The sequence below is a fragment of the Phocoena sinus genome, chromosome 4 (assembly GCF_008692025.1).
Source record: "Phocoena sinus isolate mPhoSin1 chromosome 4, mPhoSin1.pri, whole genome shotgun sequence".
NCBI lineage: Eukaryota > Metazoa > Chordata > Mammalia > Artiodactyla > Phocoenidae > Phocoena > Phocoena sinus.
The window spans coordinates 84,926,781-84,939,888 of record NC_045766.1 but is presented as its reverse complement, the minus strand read 5'-3'; the positions used below and the strand labels follow the sequence as shown (position 1 = coordinate 84,939,888).

The 13,108-nt window shown below is 38.5% G+C and overlaps 1 protein-coding gene across 7 annotated transcripts in view; it reads right to left on the bottom strand.

Annotated features, from left to right (window-relative positions):
- SPICE1 (spindle and centriole associated protein 1) overlaps positions 1 to 13,108 on the bottom strand; it is a 70,356-nt gene that overhangs the window by 1,868 nt on the left and 55,380 nt on the right. For 6 of the 7 annotated variants that reach the window (XM_032631399.1, XM_032631405.1, XM_032631400.1 and 3 more), the window contains 4 exons: positions 6,475 to 6,956; positions 4,197 to 4,380; positions 1,699 to 1,801; positions 831 to 918 (listed from right to left, as the gene is read on the bottom strand). In XM_032631399.1, coding sequence (XP_032487290.1) covers positions 831 to 918; positions 1,699 to 1,801; positions 4,197 to 4,380; positions 6,475 to 6,956 — 857 coding nt within the window. Of the gene's footprint in view, positions 1 to 830; positions 919 to 1,698; positions 1,802 to 1,847; positions 2,066 to 4,196; positions 4,381 to 6,474; positions 6,957 to 13,108 lie in introns of those variants that run through there. The other variant, XM_032631404.1, reaches the window with a different exon arrangement.

The window sequence follows — 13,108 nt, the reverse complement described above, 5'->3', positions numbered from 1 at the left end:
TTCTGAGCTTACCGATTAATTTGGACTATAAATACTCAATGTTTATTGAGGTATTCACTATTTTGTCTAATTACTGAAGCTAGTAATAAGAATAGCAAGGAAGATTCCCCCCGACCCCATCAAACAGTTGTTAGCTCACATTTGCAAATGTAATGTTTATGATTTTAAAGACACCCTCACAATTTGCTATGACCAATCAGTCAAAGGAACTATATTTTGCTGTATTTTACCAGCACAGAAAAACGTCTTTTGCAAAAATTTTGGATATACTGTAAGATGCTTAGTTTCTGTACATCCCTATAGCAAATCAGAACACATAAAAAATACGTAGTACATTTATTTACCCTTTGTGCCATAACCTCTCTACGTGTGGCACATAACCCCTCTGTGGCACACTCAGATACAGCACACTGGGGCAGAGTGACAAGGAAAGTGACTGGCCCCAGGGCTCTGGCTATCCCAAGCCCTACACAGCCACAGCAAAGACTGAGGAAACCAGTATCTCAGTAAGCCCACAGCCCATTCAAGGCACCCCTGCGTGTCTTGCCACACTATTTGGAATGCTCTGCCTGAAACAATAATGTCCGATCTTTGTTGAAATCTTATTGAATTTTACCTTATTCCTTAGTTACCCTAGAAAACAAAAGAAGTGTATGCTTATTTGTTTTTCCTAATGAAGGGGAATTAGTATTTCTTTTCTTCTGAGAATTTTATATTAACTTTAAGATAACAGGAATAATAATTAAGCATGGAAACTACTAAATCAGCCACCTCCCACCTTTGCCCTCCCAACCTCTAGACACATTTCACAATTACATTTTATCACATACCTCTGCTCTTGGATTAAGAGGTGTCAAGTGCCCACTTCCTGAGGTGGCATTTAATGGAGAACAAGAATTACTAGTAGCCCCTGGAGATCTTTTTATGAGAAATAAAAGAGAGTGAGAGAGTAATCTATTATTATTCACCTTTAAAAATTATATAAGACACAATTCTCAATACTGAGAAGAGCTTGAAAGGAATGGCTGACTTAAGTCCAAATGAGGTAAATTATTTGCAACATATTTTCACCAACCTAAGTCTTTTTTTTTTAATTAATAGATTTTCTTTTTTAGAGTATGTTTAGGTTTACAGAAAGACTGAATGGAATGTACAGAGACCATTAGAGGACCATACAGATAAGTTTTTAACAGTAAAGGAGGAAGAATGGATGTGCAGGGGTGCGGAAGAAGGTCAAGGTCGTGGAAGAGTAATGAGACGTGGAGCAATGCAGTACTAGCATGTAGAGTGGACACAGAGAGCCAGGTACATCCTTGGTGTCACCATTTACCAACCACGTGACCCATTGAGGCAAATTGCCCAATTAGCTCTATGAGCTTTGGTTTCACTTACTGTAAAGGAGGAAAATACTATTGGTCAATTTACCCTGTCATATGTTACCTCCTAATTTTGTAACCCATAAAACGCTCGACATATGTGCTATTATCCTATTTTTGTCTTCAATAACCAACCCAATGCTTTTCTACTTAATTAAGGCTTGTTCCTCACTCTTCTTCTTTTTTCCCCCAAAATTCTCCTCCCCAATTACTTGATTTTCTCTACATGAGTGAATCTGTCTGAAACTAAGTCAGACATTATGCACTACTTTTTTTCACAAAGAGAATAAAACACAAACCACGTTCTTGATTTTAACCCTACCTTCTTGAATTTAGCCCACTGGTAGGAGAGACAGTACTGCATTTTGAGCTTTCTGGGGCTTCCACTACTGGAATAGATACCTCGATCGTCCTCTTTCCTCCTTCTATAATATAAAAATAAACACTAGTTTATTACCTTTCAATAAAATGAAAATTAAAATTTAACTTGATTTCTGTCTTACTGCAAATTATACAGTATAAAGTTGAGGGTTCTTTCTATATTTTTATCATCATGGACCACAAATACACTTCAAGGATTTTTTAAAAAACGAACTGTTGCACAAGAAACTTTAGTTCTTAGTGTCAATTCAGGAGCATGCCAGTTCCTAGAGAGCCAGAATCTTCAGACAAGTGGTATCATGTCACATCTGCAAGTGAAAAACAGAAATTAAGAGCTAGCCCTAAAGAATAGGAGATCTTGGTGAGAGCGACTTATCTAAAGCTTTCCAAAAAAAAAAAAAAAAAAAAAAGAAAGAAAATTTCTGGAGTTATGCAGTAAAACTTTAAATCTTCTAAATCTATTACATTATTACTGTTACTGAAGACATTAAATTTGGAGGGGAAAGTTGGCTGAAGAGCTCATATGGCCAAAGGCCAGTATAATTATGTACATTTTCAATATTTCAGAAGTAGATAATCAGTCAACAAATATTTACTAAGTATGTACTCATGAAAGGCTCAGGCAGTGCTCCTAAGAATCATGCTTAAAACCAGTAATTTCTGGACTTTAAGGGGTAATGAAGCTCTATTCAATTTTATAACATATTCCTTGGTTGCCCTAGAAAACAAAAGAGGTTCTGCATGACATATGATTTATCTTTATCATTATAGCCCACAGAGGTTCCTGTGAAACCAATAATTTTACTTAAGAAAGAATACCTTAGACAAATAAGCACTGGAATGGAAAGAACAGGGTTGCAAATCTACCAGTTTGCTTTAGAATTTCAGACAAATCACTCAACCTCTTCATGCCTCAGTTTACTTATTTATCAAATAGTCGTATCAGCTTTGTCTACTCGGAAGGTATGTTGAAAACTAAATGAGCCAACAGAAATGAAAGTATTAACCTCAAAGAACTACTGAAATAGATGTCTCATTTTATCACAGAATTATTCTTACGAGTGATCTGCTTTAGTTTTTCTTCATTGCACTTAGCACTAACTGACATTGTCTCATGTATTTATTTGCTCATTTGTATCGCCTGCTCCCCAACTTGAATCCCGGAGTAGTCACGCTGGGCAGGGGCTTGTCCTGTTCGATGCAGTATCCCCAGTGCCCAGAACATGGTGACACATCGTTGGTATTCACATATATTGAGTGATTTCACTTATTTATTCTAGTCACAAGTTGCCTCTAGACTTTCTGACTATGACGAACGGTAGATAAAGCTGTAATGTGAAGGAGCCTAGAATAAACAAAGAGGAAGGACCTTAGGGAAATGCGTTATCTATCACTTTCCAGTAACTTCCAGACCACTCTGTTTTCCTGTTTTCTTTTTTTTTAAATATTTATTTATTTAGTTGGCTGCACCAGGTCTTAGTTGCGGCACTCGTGATTTCTAGTTGCGGAATGCGTGAGGAATCTAGTTCCCTGACCAGAGATCGAACCCGGGCCCCCGGCATTGGGAACGTGGAGTCTTAACCACTGGACCACCAGGGAAGTGCCTCAAATCACTCTGTTTTCTGGGTCTATAATTCAAAAAGGAAATAACTTCTGAGAGAAAGAGTCTTATTGGTAGATCCTTCATAGGCAACCTACTTCAACCAGCCACAGGCCATAGGAATCTCTCTAAAACAACAATGCTTGAACACCTCAGGAGGCACACCACTTACTGATACAGAGCTTTGTCTATTCCTGACAATTAGAACCTTCTCTTACACCGGGCCCAAATTAGTCTCTCTAATTAGAACCTTCATGCAGCTCTACCCCTTGAGGGTCTTAATAATTCAATTTTTGGCTAAAGAGCAACTTGAGGTCTACTTCCTTTCATCAGTACCTTTTTGAATGTGATCACTATGACAACTAATTTTTCAGTTACTTTCTATTATTTAGAATCACCTGTAGCTTTCCACATTCCTAAACGTAACAATTAAATAGGAAGTTTAACTTACAAGTGAAAATGTTTTAATGGTTTTAACAGAATAATAACTTGTAATTTGTTGCTGATGAAATTCTAAATTATTTTGATGCTTATGTTTATAAATAGCTGCAGCATACGCCATGAACGAATCATATACAGAACTAGATTCCATTTACATGTAGGAACTCAGACACCAAAGATTAACTGCAGGCACCATGGGATAGCTTTCTAGAAGCTAGAGAGGAGACCGGCCTTCTATTCCCATTTCTGTCACTTAGGTCTGTCTCTTTCTACATAAAATTGAAGACACTGAAATATATGCGCTCTGAGATTTCTTTTAGCTAAATATATACTTGCAAAATCAAGAAAATGAAAATTTTCACGTGTCTGGGCTTTTAAATCGTGAATTTGTGACTAACCAGTCCATGCTCCGAGAGGTGACCGAATAGGTGATACTGGTGGAGAGGAAGGATTCAAACCAACAAGTTTCTGCTGCTCTATTAATTGCAAGAGTTTTCCACGAGCCTCCATACTCTGTCGATTCAATTCTGCAATCCGTTCCTCCATGCGACTTGGTGTTAGAGGTTGTACTGCTGGAAAAGACTTAAAAAAAAAAAAGGACACAGACTCCATATTAAAAATAATACAAACAATTATGACCTTTTGTAAAAACGAACTCTTCCACTAAGAGCCAGCAAATTAGTATTCATAGCCTTTGCTACATGTGAACTTGAATACTGGGCAAATAGTAATAGAATTTACAAATCTCTTAATTGAAAAATAAAGGCTAAAGTAAAGGGATACTAATCCTTCTAATATCAGTGCCACATAAGCCCTCTAGTCCCTCTGTCCATGGAGAGTGTCTGTGGGACAAAGCAAAGCCTTCCTGCATCGCTTAGCGTTTGTTGAGCTGCACAAAGATCACACGAGCAAAGATACTACTCCGAGTGATTGACTTCTAACATCCCTATTAAAGACAGGTCTGGAGTTTGAATCACAATATATAAAAGAGGACCTGAGATAGTTGAAATAGATGCTTCTATAATTATAATCTTCATACACGCACTATGAGCTATTTGGCAAAGATTTCTAGGAATCTTATCACTCCTTCTGACCATGTGTCACCCTACCCAGGCCACTTTCGGCCTAATATACCTGATTCGAGAAGGCTGGTGACTGGAAAGGAATATGAGAGGTAGAGTAAAAAGGAGCCACCCAAGGAATATAATGTTAAGTTTGATTTGAAAATTCCTGAAAGGAATGTCACTCTTAAGTATTTCATTTAGTAAATACGTCCCTTTGGGGAAAAACAATTCCTACTAGAAGTCACTAATTTGTAGCTTATGCCCATTAGTTAAAAAAGAGATAAGCAAAACAGCATGAATTAAAAATCATTTTGTAATTCTGATTATAATGAAAAGGGTGGTGAGGGCAATAGTACTGGATTGTCCTCTCTAGCCCAACTGTTATACTAATCGGAAAAGGGGGCAAGCTCCATCTTTAATTCTGTGGGCATTTTTAAACCATGTTTAAAAAACATGTTTCAAATAATCTTCAAAACTCTGCATACACAGAAACGTCTCTGTTGACTAAAACTGAGGCAGCTTGGACTTACATACAACTGAAACGATCACTCCTAATCTCCGTCTCGGCTTCTTCTGCCAGTCCCTTCTGACTGCTCTTTCTGTCACTCGATACCTGTATTGCCCTTATTGCCCATGAGCCAGTGCTGACAGAGATGGCCCTTACCCCCACCCTCTCCTAACCTTCCTCATGGAAGCCCTCAATCCACAGTTGGTTAAGCCCCTATGGAAGCGATCACTCTGGAACCCCTAATCCATGAAGCTAGCCAGCTCCTTCCCACGGCCCCGCCTCCCATCAGAACTCTGAGAGGCGCCACATTGGCTCATGACAAGGTAAAAGGAAGACTCTCCCGTCACTGGGATCTGCATGAGGGCGTGTGTCATCAACACTCCACAGCTGGAACTTAGAATCCCTTTGCTCCCCACAAACAAGGAAATGAAGGTTCACGTTGCCAGGTCAGCCCTCAGTTACGTAACTTACAAAATTCCAGCACTACAACATGCAGACTTTTGCTCCTCAAAGTGTAATCCTCGGACCAACATCACCTGGGAACTTATTAGAAGCACACAGGTTCTACCTCAGACCTACTCAATCAGAGTCTGCATTTTAGCAAGATTCCCAGATGATTAGTATGTACATTAAAGACTGACTTTAATATTCTTTAAAACATCATTTCTAAGGGAAAATGCATTCTGTGTCCTAAAAAATTAACTACTCACGAGCTGAGGGCCAACTACACATAATTCTCTTTTGTGAGCCCCTTTAAGAGTAAAAATGATTTCAATTAAAACACAGTTATGTGGTAAACTTTCAAGACATATTTATTCTATATATTATATTTAAAACTTCATTCCTAGCTTAATTTTAGCTTTCCTACCTGTTTTACTTTTGTCCTATTTTCCTCATTCATTTCCCCATTTTAAATTTTATGTTGTACTCTTTTAATGCATGTGTGACATAAACTGATAAATAACCTCTATTTATTTTGTGATGAGGACCTGACACAGCATAAGCCATCTAGTACCAGCTTCAAGTACCAGGGTCACTTCTGGATGCTCCAGCAATATCCTTAAATACCAATATGTCTGTAGGCAATCCTTAACTGGTACTCACAGAGGTCATGTTGCTGGCATGACTCGTCTCCTGTTTGTTAAACTCCCGAAGTCCATCACCTTGCTCTCCCCCTGGCCCAATAATATTATTCAGATGTGCCTTGATCGCTGAATTCTGCAGTGTCAACTCAGCAATTCGTGCCATGATGTCCTTTCTTTGTATTAATGTCTCATTTGTTCTAAGCTGTTGCCCATCTCCCAATACTGGGGGTTCTTCTGAGAGTGCGGGGTTTCTTGACTGCTGAGCGCTTGAACGGGAATTGCAGAGGGGCTGTGAGGGGTTAACAAAAGGAGGCTGGGTTTTGTTCTGCAGATCTTCTCCCATGTGAGAGGCCCTCCACCTCTGAGTAAAGAGATGACTCTCTTCACTTGAATTCTGAATGTCTGCGCCAGTCTTCTTTTCCCAATTTTGTTCCTTCTCAATTACTTCCACGGTTGGAGGAATTCGTGGGGCAGGACGAGTTTGAACAGTCCTCCTCAATACTGCAGATAAAATTAAAGCATAAGAAACATGTACCACTTAACCACACTTGGCACTATAATCATCTCATTAGCCCTCCTTAGTAGTTAGAGAAATATTTCAATAGAAGGATTTGGTTTCTGAATGCCTCATTTATTTTAGCAGAGAACTTACCAGCAATACCAGCGCTAACAATGAAGTACAGAGTCTTTTATATTCCTTAGAGCTTTATCGGCATCCTTGTGAAAAACCATCTACCAAGTTCACATTTTAACACATATATTAACTCATACCTGGGAATCTTGGGGGGAGTATAGATATATAATGTAAACTGAGGATGGGAAGGGGAAGCATCTCTGAAGAAGTAAAGTTTTTAAATGATTACATATGTGACAGAAAGTAGAGCAAAGAACATTACAGTCAGAGAGGACAACATATGTGAAGGCCCCAAAATAGGAAACAGCAAAGAAAGGAGGCCAGTCTGGCTGTAGCATAGCAACAAGGCAGAACTGGGAGTATATGAAACCAGACAGGCATACAGGGCCATTTCTTGCAGAGCTTTTAAAAGCCATGTTAGAAATTTTATAATTTAATCCAAGAGCAATGAAACCTGGAGGTTTGGGAATAACTCAATTTACATAATTTACATTTCTTAAATTCTGTCGATAATTGGAAGGTCCAGGAATAGAAGTAGGGAGACCAATAAGCAACTGTAGTAGTCAAGAAGAAAGATGATGGTAGCTTTGACTAAGGTATGTTTGCTATAAAGATGGAGAAGTAGATACATTTGAGAAATATTTTGGCAATAGAACTGAGAGTGATGAACTGAAAGTAGGGAGTGAGGGAAACGCACAGAGCAAGATGGCATGCACAAGTGAATGGATGGTGATGCCATTTACTGACATGGAGAAGACAAAGAGAACAGATTTGGTGGAAGGAGGATTATTAAGAATTGTTTTGAACATGCTAAGTTTAAGGTGCCTATATATCCATCCAAGCAGATGAAACATGGGTCAGAAACTTAAGAGACTATCTAGGCTAAGATCCCAAACTGGAGGTCACTGGGCATATACTGGGTTTGCCAAAAAGTTCATTCGGGTTTTTCCATAACATCTTATGGAAGTCACAAGAACGAGTGAGATTATTTAGAGAGAAAGAATAGAGTGAGAGAAGAAACCAGTAACAAGACACGAAGAACTCAACATTTAGAGTCAGATAAAGGAGGAGAAGCTAGCAAAGCAGACTGAAATGGAGCAGCCAGAAAGACAAAGAAATATTACAAGAATGTGGTCTCAAGGAAACAAAGAGGCAGTGGTTAACTGTGTGTAATTTTACTGTAAGACCTGGAAACATAAGAACAGAAAGCGTACAGCGGAGTTAACAACACATTGGCCACTGGAGCCCTTAGCAAGAGTGATTTAGGTAGAATGACAAATACGGGAGTGAATCGGGGGAATAGATGCTTCTATTTCAAGACTACAGACTGAGCATACATTTATCTCGCCTTCTTTAACTGACAGTAAGGAAATATAAACACAAATAAACTCACACCAGTAAAGATAATGGTCTGGGGAGAAGCAGTAGCAAACTAGATATTTGAACACATTTCTGGAAGACTGAGAGTGGATGGGAAGTGTGTGAAAGAATGAAATTGTGCAGAAGCCACAGTCCAGAATATGTCTGTTAATTAAAAGGAAGCTACAGGTAAAGCCAGTTTCTTTTGGGGAGTACTGAAAAGGCTGCAGGCTCAAAGCTGACAGGTACAGAGAAAGAGAAAAGTAGGGCTAAACTGGGGAATTACTTGAAAGCTTGCCTTTTATACAGTGATGTCAGTCAACCTGTTGCTCACCACTTCCGACACCCATCCTTGAAAACAACAACAACAAAAAACATGGTTGGGAAGAGCAAATGTGGTAGACCCAGTTGAATAGCTGGATCCTGCTTCCATATGCTACAGGAAGCCTGCAGTTAACATCTCACGCCCATATGCGCAAAGCAACTACTTAAGGCAAAACATATTGGGAAAACAGACCTAGACTAACCTACATCATAGAGGAGAAAACTTATGCCAGCTACCTATACTATTCAACCTAGTCATTTATTCTTAAATATGAATGGACAATGAAGGATGACCAGACATTGAGGAAAGCCAGCAGCACAAAAAAGAAAAGCCAGGATAGATAAATAGAACAGACTAAGAAGAGAAGAAAGAAAATTCAGGTACAGAGGAAAATGTAACAAAATTTTAACTGGTTTCCTCGGAAGAGAGTTTCTGGAAGATATTGCATTCATAATGAGCAGCAATGGAAAAAAGGACAATCAGAAAATAAGAAAGGGTCCTTGATTGGAAATTAAAAATATGGTTGGTGAAATACAAAAATGTAAAAGTCAGGCTTGAATTTAAAGTGAAAAATACTTCCAAAATATAAGAAGGAAGATATAAGGCCAAATACATGAGAAAATAATCCAGAAGGTCAACATATAATTTCCCCAAACTGCAGAAAGTCATGTCTTCTGACGGAAAGGTCCCACGGGTGCCTCACAGTAATGAGGAAAAAACCCACATTTAGATATACCCTGTGCAATTTCAGAATAAAAATAAAGGGATCCTAAAAGCTTCCACAGAGAAAGAGTAGGTCAAAAATACAAAGAAATAAAATTTCGATATGAAATCAGACATCTTGATTGCAACACTGGATAATAAAAATCAATGGAACAGTGCCTTTAATTTCTCAGGAAAAGGGACTAAGGACCTAGAATTCTATTTCTAGCCAAATCATCAATCAAGTATAAGAGAAAAATGACAATATTTTCAGATTTTCAAAAACTCAAAGATTACCTTCTATATACCCCTTCTGATGTCTTCTTTCAGAAAATTGAGGGAGAAAACCAAAAAAGAGGAAGAAATGGAATCTAGGACGCAGCAGATCCAAACCAACAGTGTGATAACAGGGACTTCCCTGGTGGTCCAGTGGTTAAGAATCTGCCTTCCAATGCAGGGGACACAGGTTCAATCCCTGGTGGGGGACCTAAGATCCCACATGCTGCGGGGCAACTAAGCCCACGTGCCGCAACTACTGAGCACACGAGCCACAACTAGAGAACCCATGTGCCACAACGACAGAGCCCACGCGCTCTGGAGCCTGCACGCCACAACTCGAGAAAAGTCCACACGCCACAACGAAAGATCCCACGTGCCTCAACGAAGATCCTGTGTGCCACAACTAAGACCTGACACAGCCAAAAATAAAATAAATAAATATTTTTTTTAAAAGTGTGATAACAGCAAGTCCCAGGATAAGAGCTGTGCAACAGGCCCAGGAAGCAATCCGTTGAGACTGGAACAGAGGTTGGTGGGCTCTGGGAAGGTATCTCTGGTGTCAAAGTGGAATGACTAAAGGACGTGCAAATGAAACGGGTGAAGGCACATTATACTTTTGTCAACAAGACGATAAAAGCAATTTGAATCTTCAGGCAAAATAAAAACAGAACAAGAAAATCACAGTAGAAAACACAGAGCCAAATAAAACATTCTGAGCAAATGATGAAGTGAAATAAGAATTCACCTTGACCTTCATACTATGAACTTTTTCCTTTTGTGTGGCACAAGGACTGATAGTAACAATGGACCCAAAAAGAAAATGTAATTGTTATTTGTTTTCAATGTCAGTATCCATCTATAGATGAGACAGAGAAGATATAATGGTAATGGAACATTGTAAATGTTAACAAACTTGATACTACCAAAGGAAAGGTAAAGGTGACTGAAGATGGGAGGTGGAAACAAAGGAGAGGAAGAAGGAAGGGAGGGGAGTTAGTGTTCTCCTCTCATAGCAGAGAGCAAATAGATACTGCCTGAAGTTAATGAAAAAGAAATAGAAAGTATTTAAAGTCATGAAGTTCTGCAACAGAAGAAATAAAAATATAATTATCCAAATTAGACAGAGAAGAGAGGCAGGTGTTAAGATGAATTAAACCCTCTTCTTTAATAAGGGAGAGTCTATAATGATTGTGTAAAGTTGATACTTCAAGAAAAGAGATGTGAAAATATTTTATGTTAATTATTAAGACCACCATCAGATAAACAGAAATCAAACTGGGATAAAAATAACTGCCTCTTGCGGTAGGCCTAGCGGTGGAGGAGGAGGAGACCCTTGTATGTGCTTTTTTTAACCACCTGCAAATATGAATTAAATTAATACTTTAAAAAGTGAATGGAAGATAAGAAAGTGAAAACAGCATATGTATACCACTCTTTCAAGAAGCATGGTTATAAAACAAAGTAGAAATTGATTAGTAGCTAAAGGAAAGTATTTATGATGGGAAATTCTAGAACAACACTGTCCAATATGGCAGCCTCTGGTTATATGTGACTATTCACATTCAAACTTTAATTAAAATTAAATAAAATTTAAAATTCAGTTCCATCAGTCACAGTAGCCACATTTCAGGTTCTCAGCAGTCCCATAAGGCTAATAGTGGCTACCATATTAAATGGGGGAGATACAGAACATTTTTTATCATCACAGAAAGTTCTATTGAACAGTTGTTCTAGAGCATAACTGAACACTGATGATGCACCCTATGTACCTCTCATCTCTGCATGTTCAGTTTAACTGAACAACTCTTTACATGTGAGCATTCCAAAGAAAATGCTGAAAAGTATGTTAATAAAACTTCACCAATTCAGAATACATATTCCAAGGTAGTTCTATCTGCACACTGTAAAAGAAACGTGCAGTGTTATTTTCAATGCAGAACCTGCTGAAGATGCTAACAAAATGTTGTCTAGAGCAATCCCTGAATAATTTGCTTTCACAAACAGTTAATATATTTGCAGAGTAAAAATATTTATTATAATTAATTCTTTAAAAGGATTTCAAGCTACCTTGTTATCACCAATGAAAAATAATTTACAATATCTCATAAGAGATCATTAGGCAAGCCCATTAATAACATGCAAACATTTGAAAAATAAGGAATGAAAAGCTAACTTGCACAGAAATCAGAACTGAAATTATATTTCGTAAATCTAGCCAATGTTAATAATACTTACTAGACCTCTAAAGAGGAAATATCAAATCACAGAACTGTAGAGCTGGAAGGACATTAAAGATAAAGGAAAAGACTCTCATTTGAGAGACAGGAAAACTAAAGTCCAGGAGAGGTATCTTAGCCCCATGACGACAGCTAGTCACTGGACCGGCAGGCCAAGACTCCAGCACTTTTTTTTTTTTTTTGCGGTATACGGGCCTCTCACTGTTGTGGCCTCTCCTGTTGCGGAGCACAGGCTCCGGACGCGCAGGCTCAGCGGCCATGGCTCACGGGCGCAGCCGCTCCGCGGCATGTGGGATCTTCCCGGACCGGGGCACGAACCCGTGTCCCCTGCATCGGCAGGCGGACTCTCAACCACTGCGCCACCAGGGAAGCCCCTAGACGCCAGCACTTTCGACCCTCAGCCTAGCGCTGTCCCCCTGCACCACACAGATCTGACAAACTCTACATTTGCATTGTAAATGCTAAAACAAATTTTATAACAGCAAGGATTTGTCATTTTCTTTAACCTCTTATGGTCTTTTCACGTCCTCTAAGGGAAACGAAGTGCAGAAAATCTGACAAATTCTGTATGTCCTAATGACAATAAAAATTATTCTTCTGTTCCTCTACATAAAAATATAAACACTCTTTTTAAAGAAAGAAAAATCTAGGCAAATCAGGGCTGAATAACATTTTTCTAAAAACTTTGGAGGAACATCTAAGGTAGTTTTTTTGATTGAAGAACTCTTCTGAAAATGAAATGAAAGCTATAGCTCCAGAAAAATGTACATGTGGACAAATAAACATAATTTTCCAAACAGTGAAGGAGTCCATGGAACATCTGAAGACCATCCATGAGCTCCAAGTTTTAAGAATCTATGAGCTAAGGATTAATAATAAATTTTAAAAATATTATTCAAAGTTCTCTTTATATGTGCTGCAAAAGTAATTCTAAAGCTACTTTTAATTATACATAGGCTTTCATTATAAAATTCTCCAAGCTGACTGAGCTAAAAACTTTTGCTAAAAAAGAGGTTAATAATCAGATCTGACTTACAAAATCCTCTAAGTCACAGTTCCTGTCTTTCCTTGGTTAAACTTTCCTTACTCTCCAGAGTACAATCTCCCCTTGTTTCTT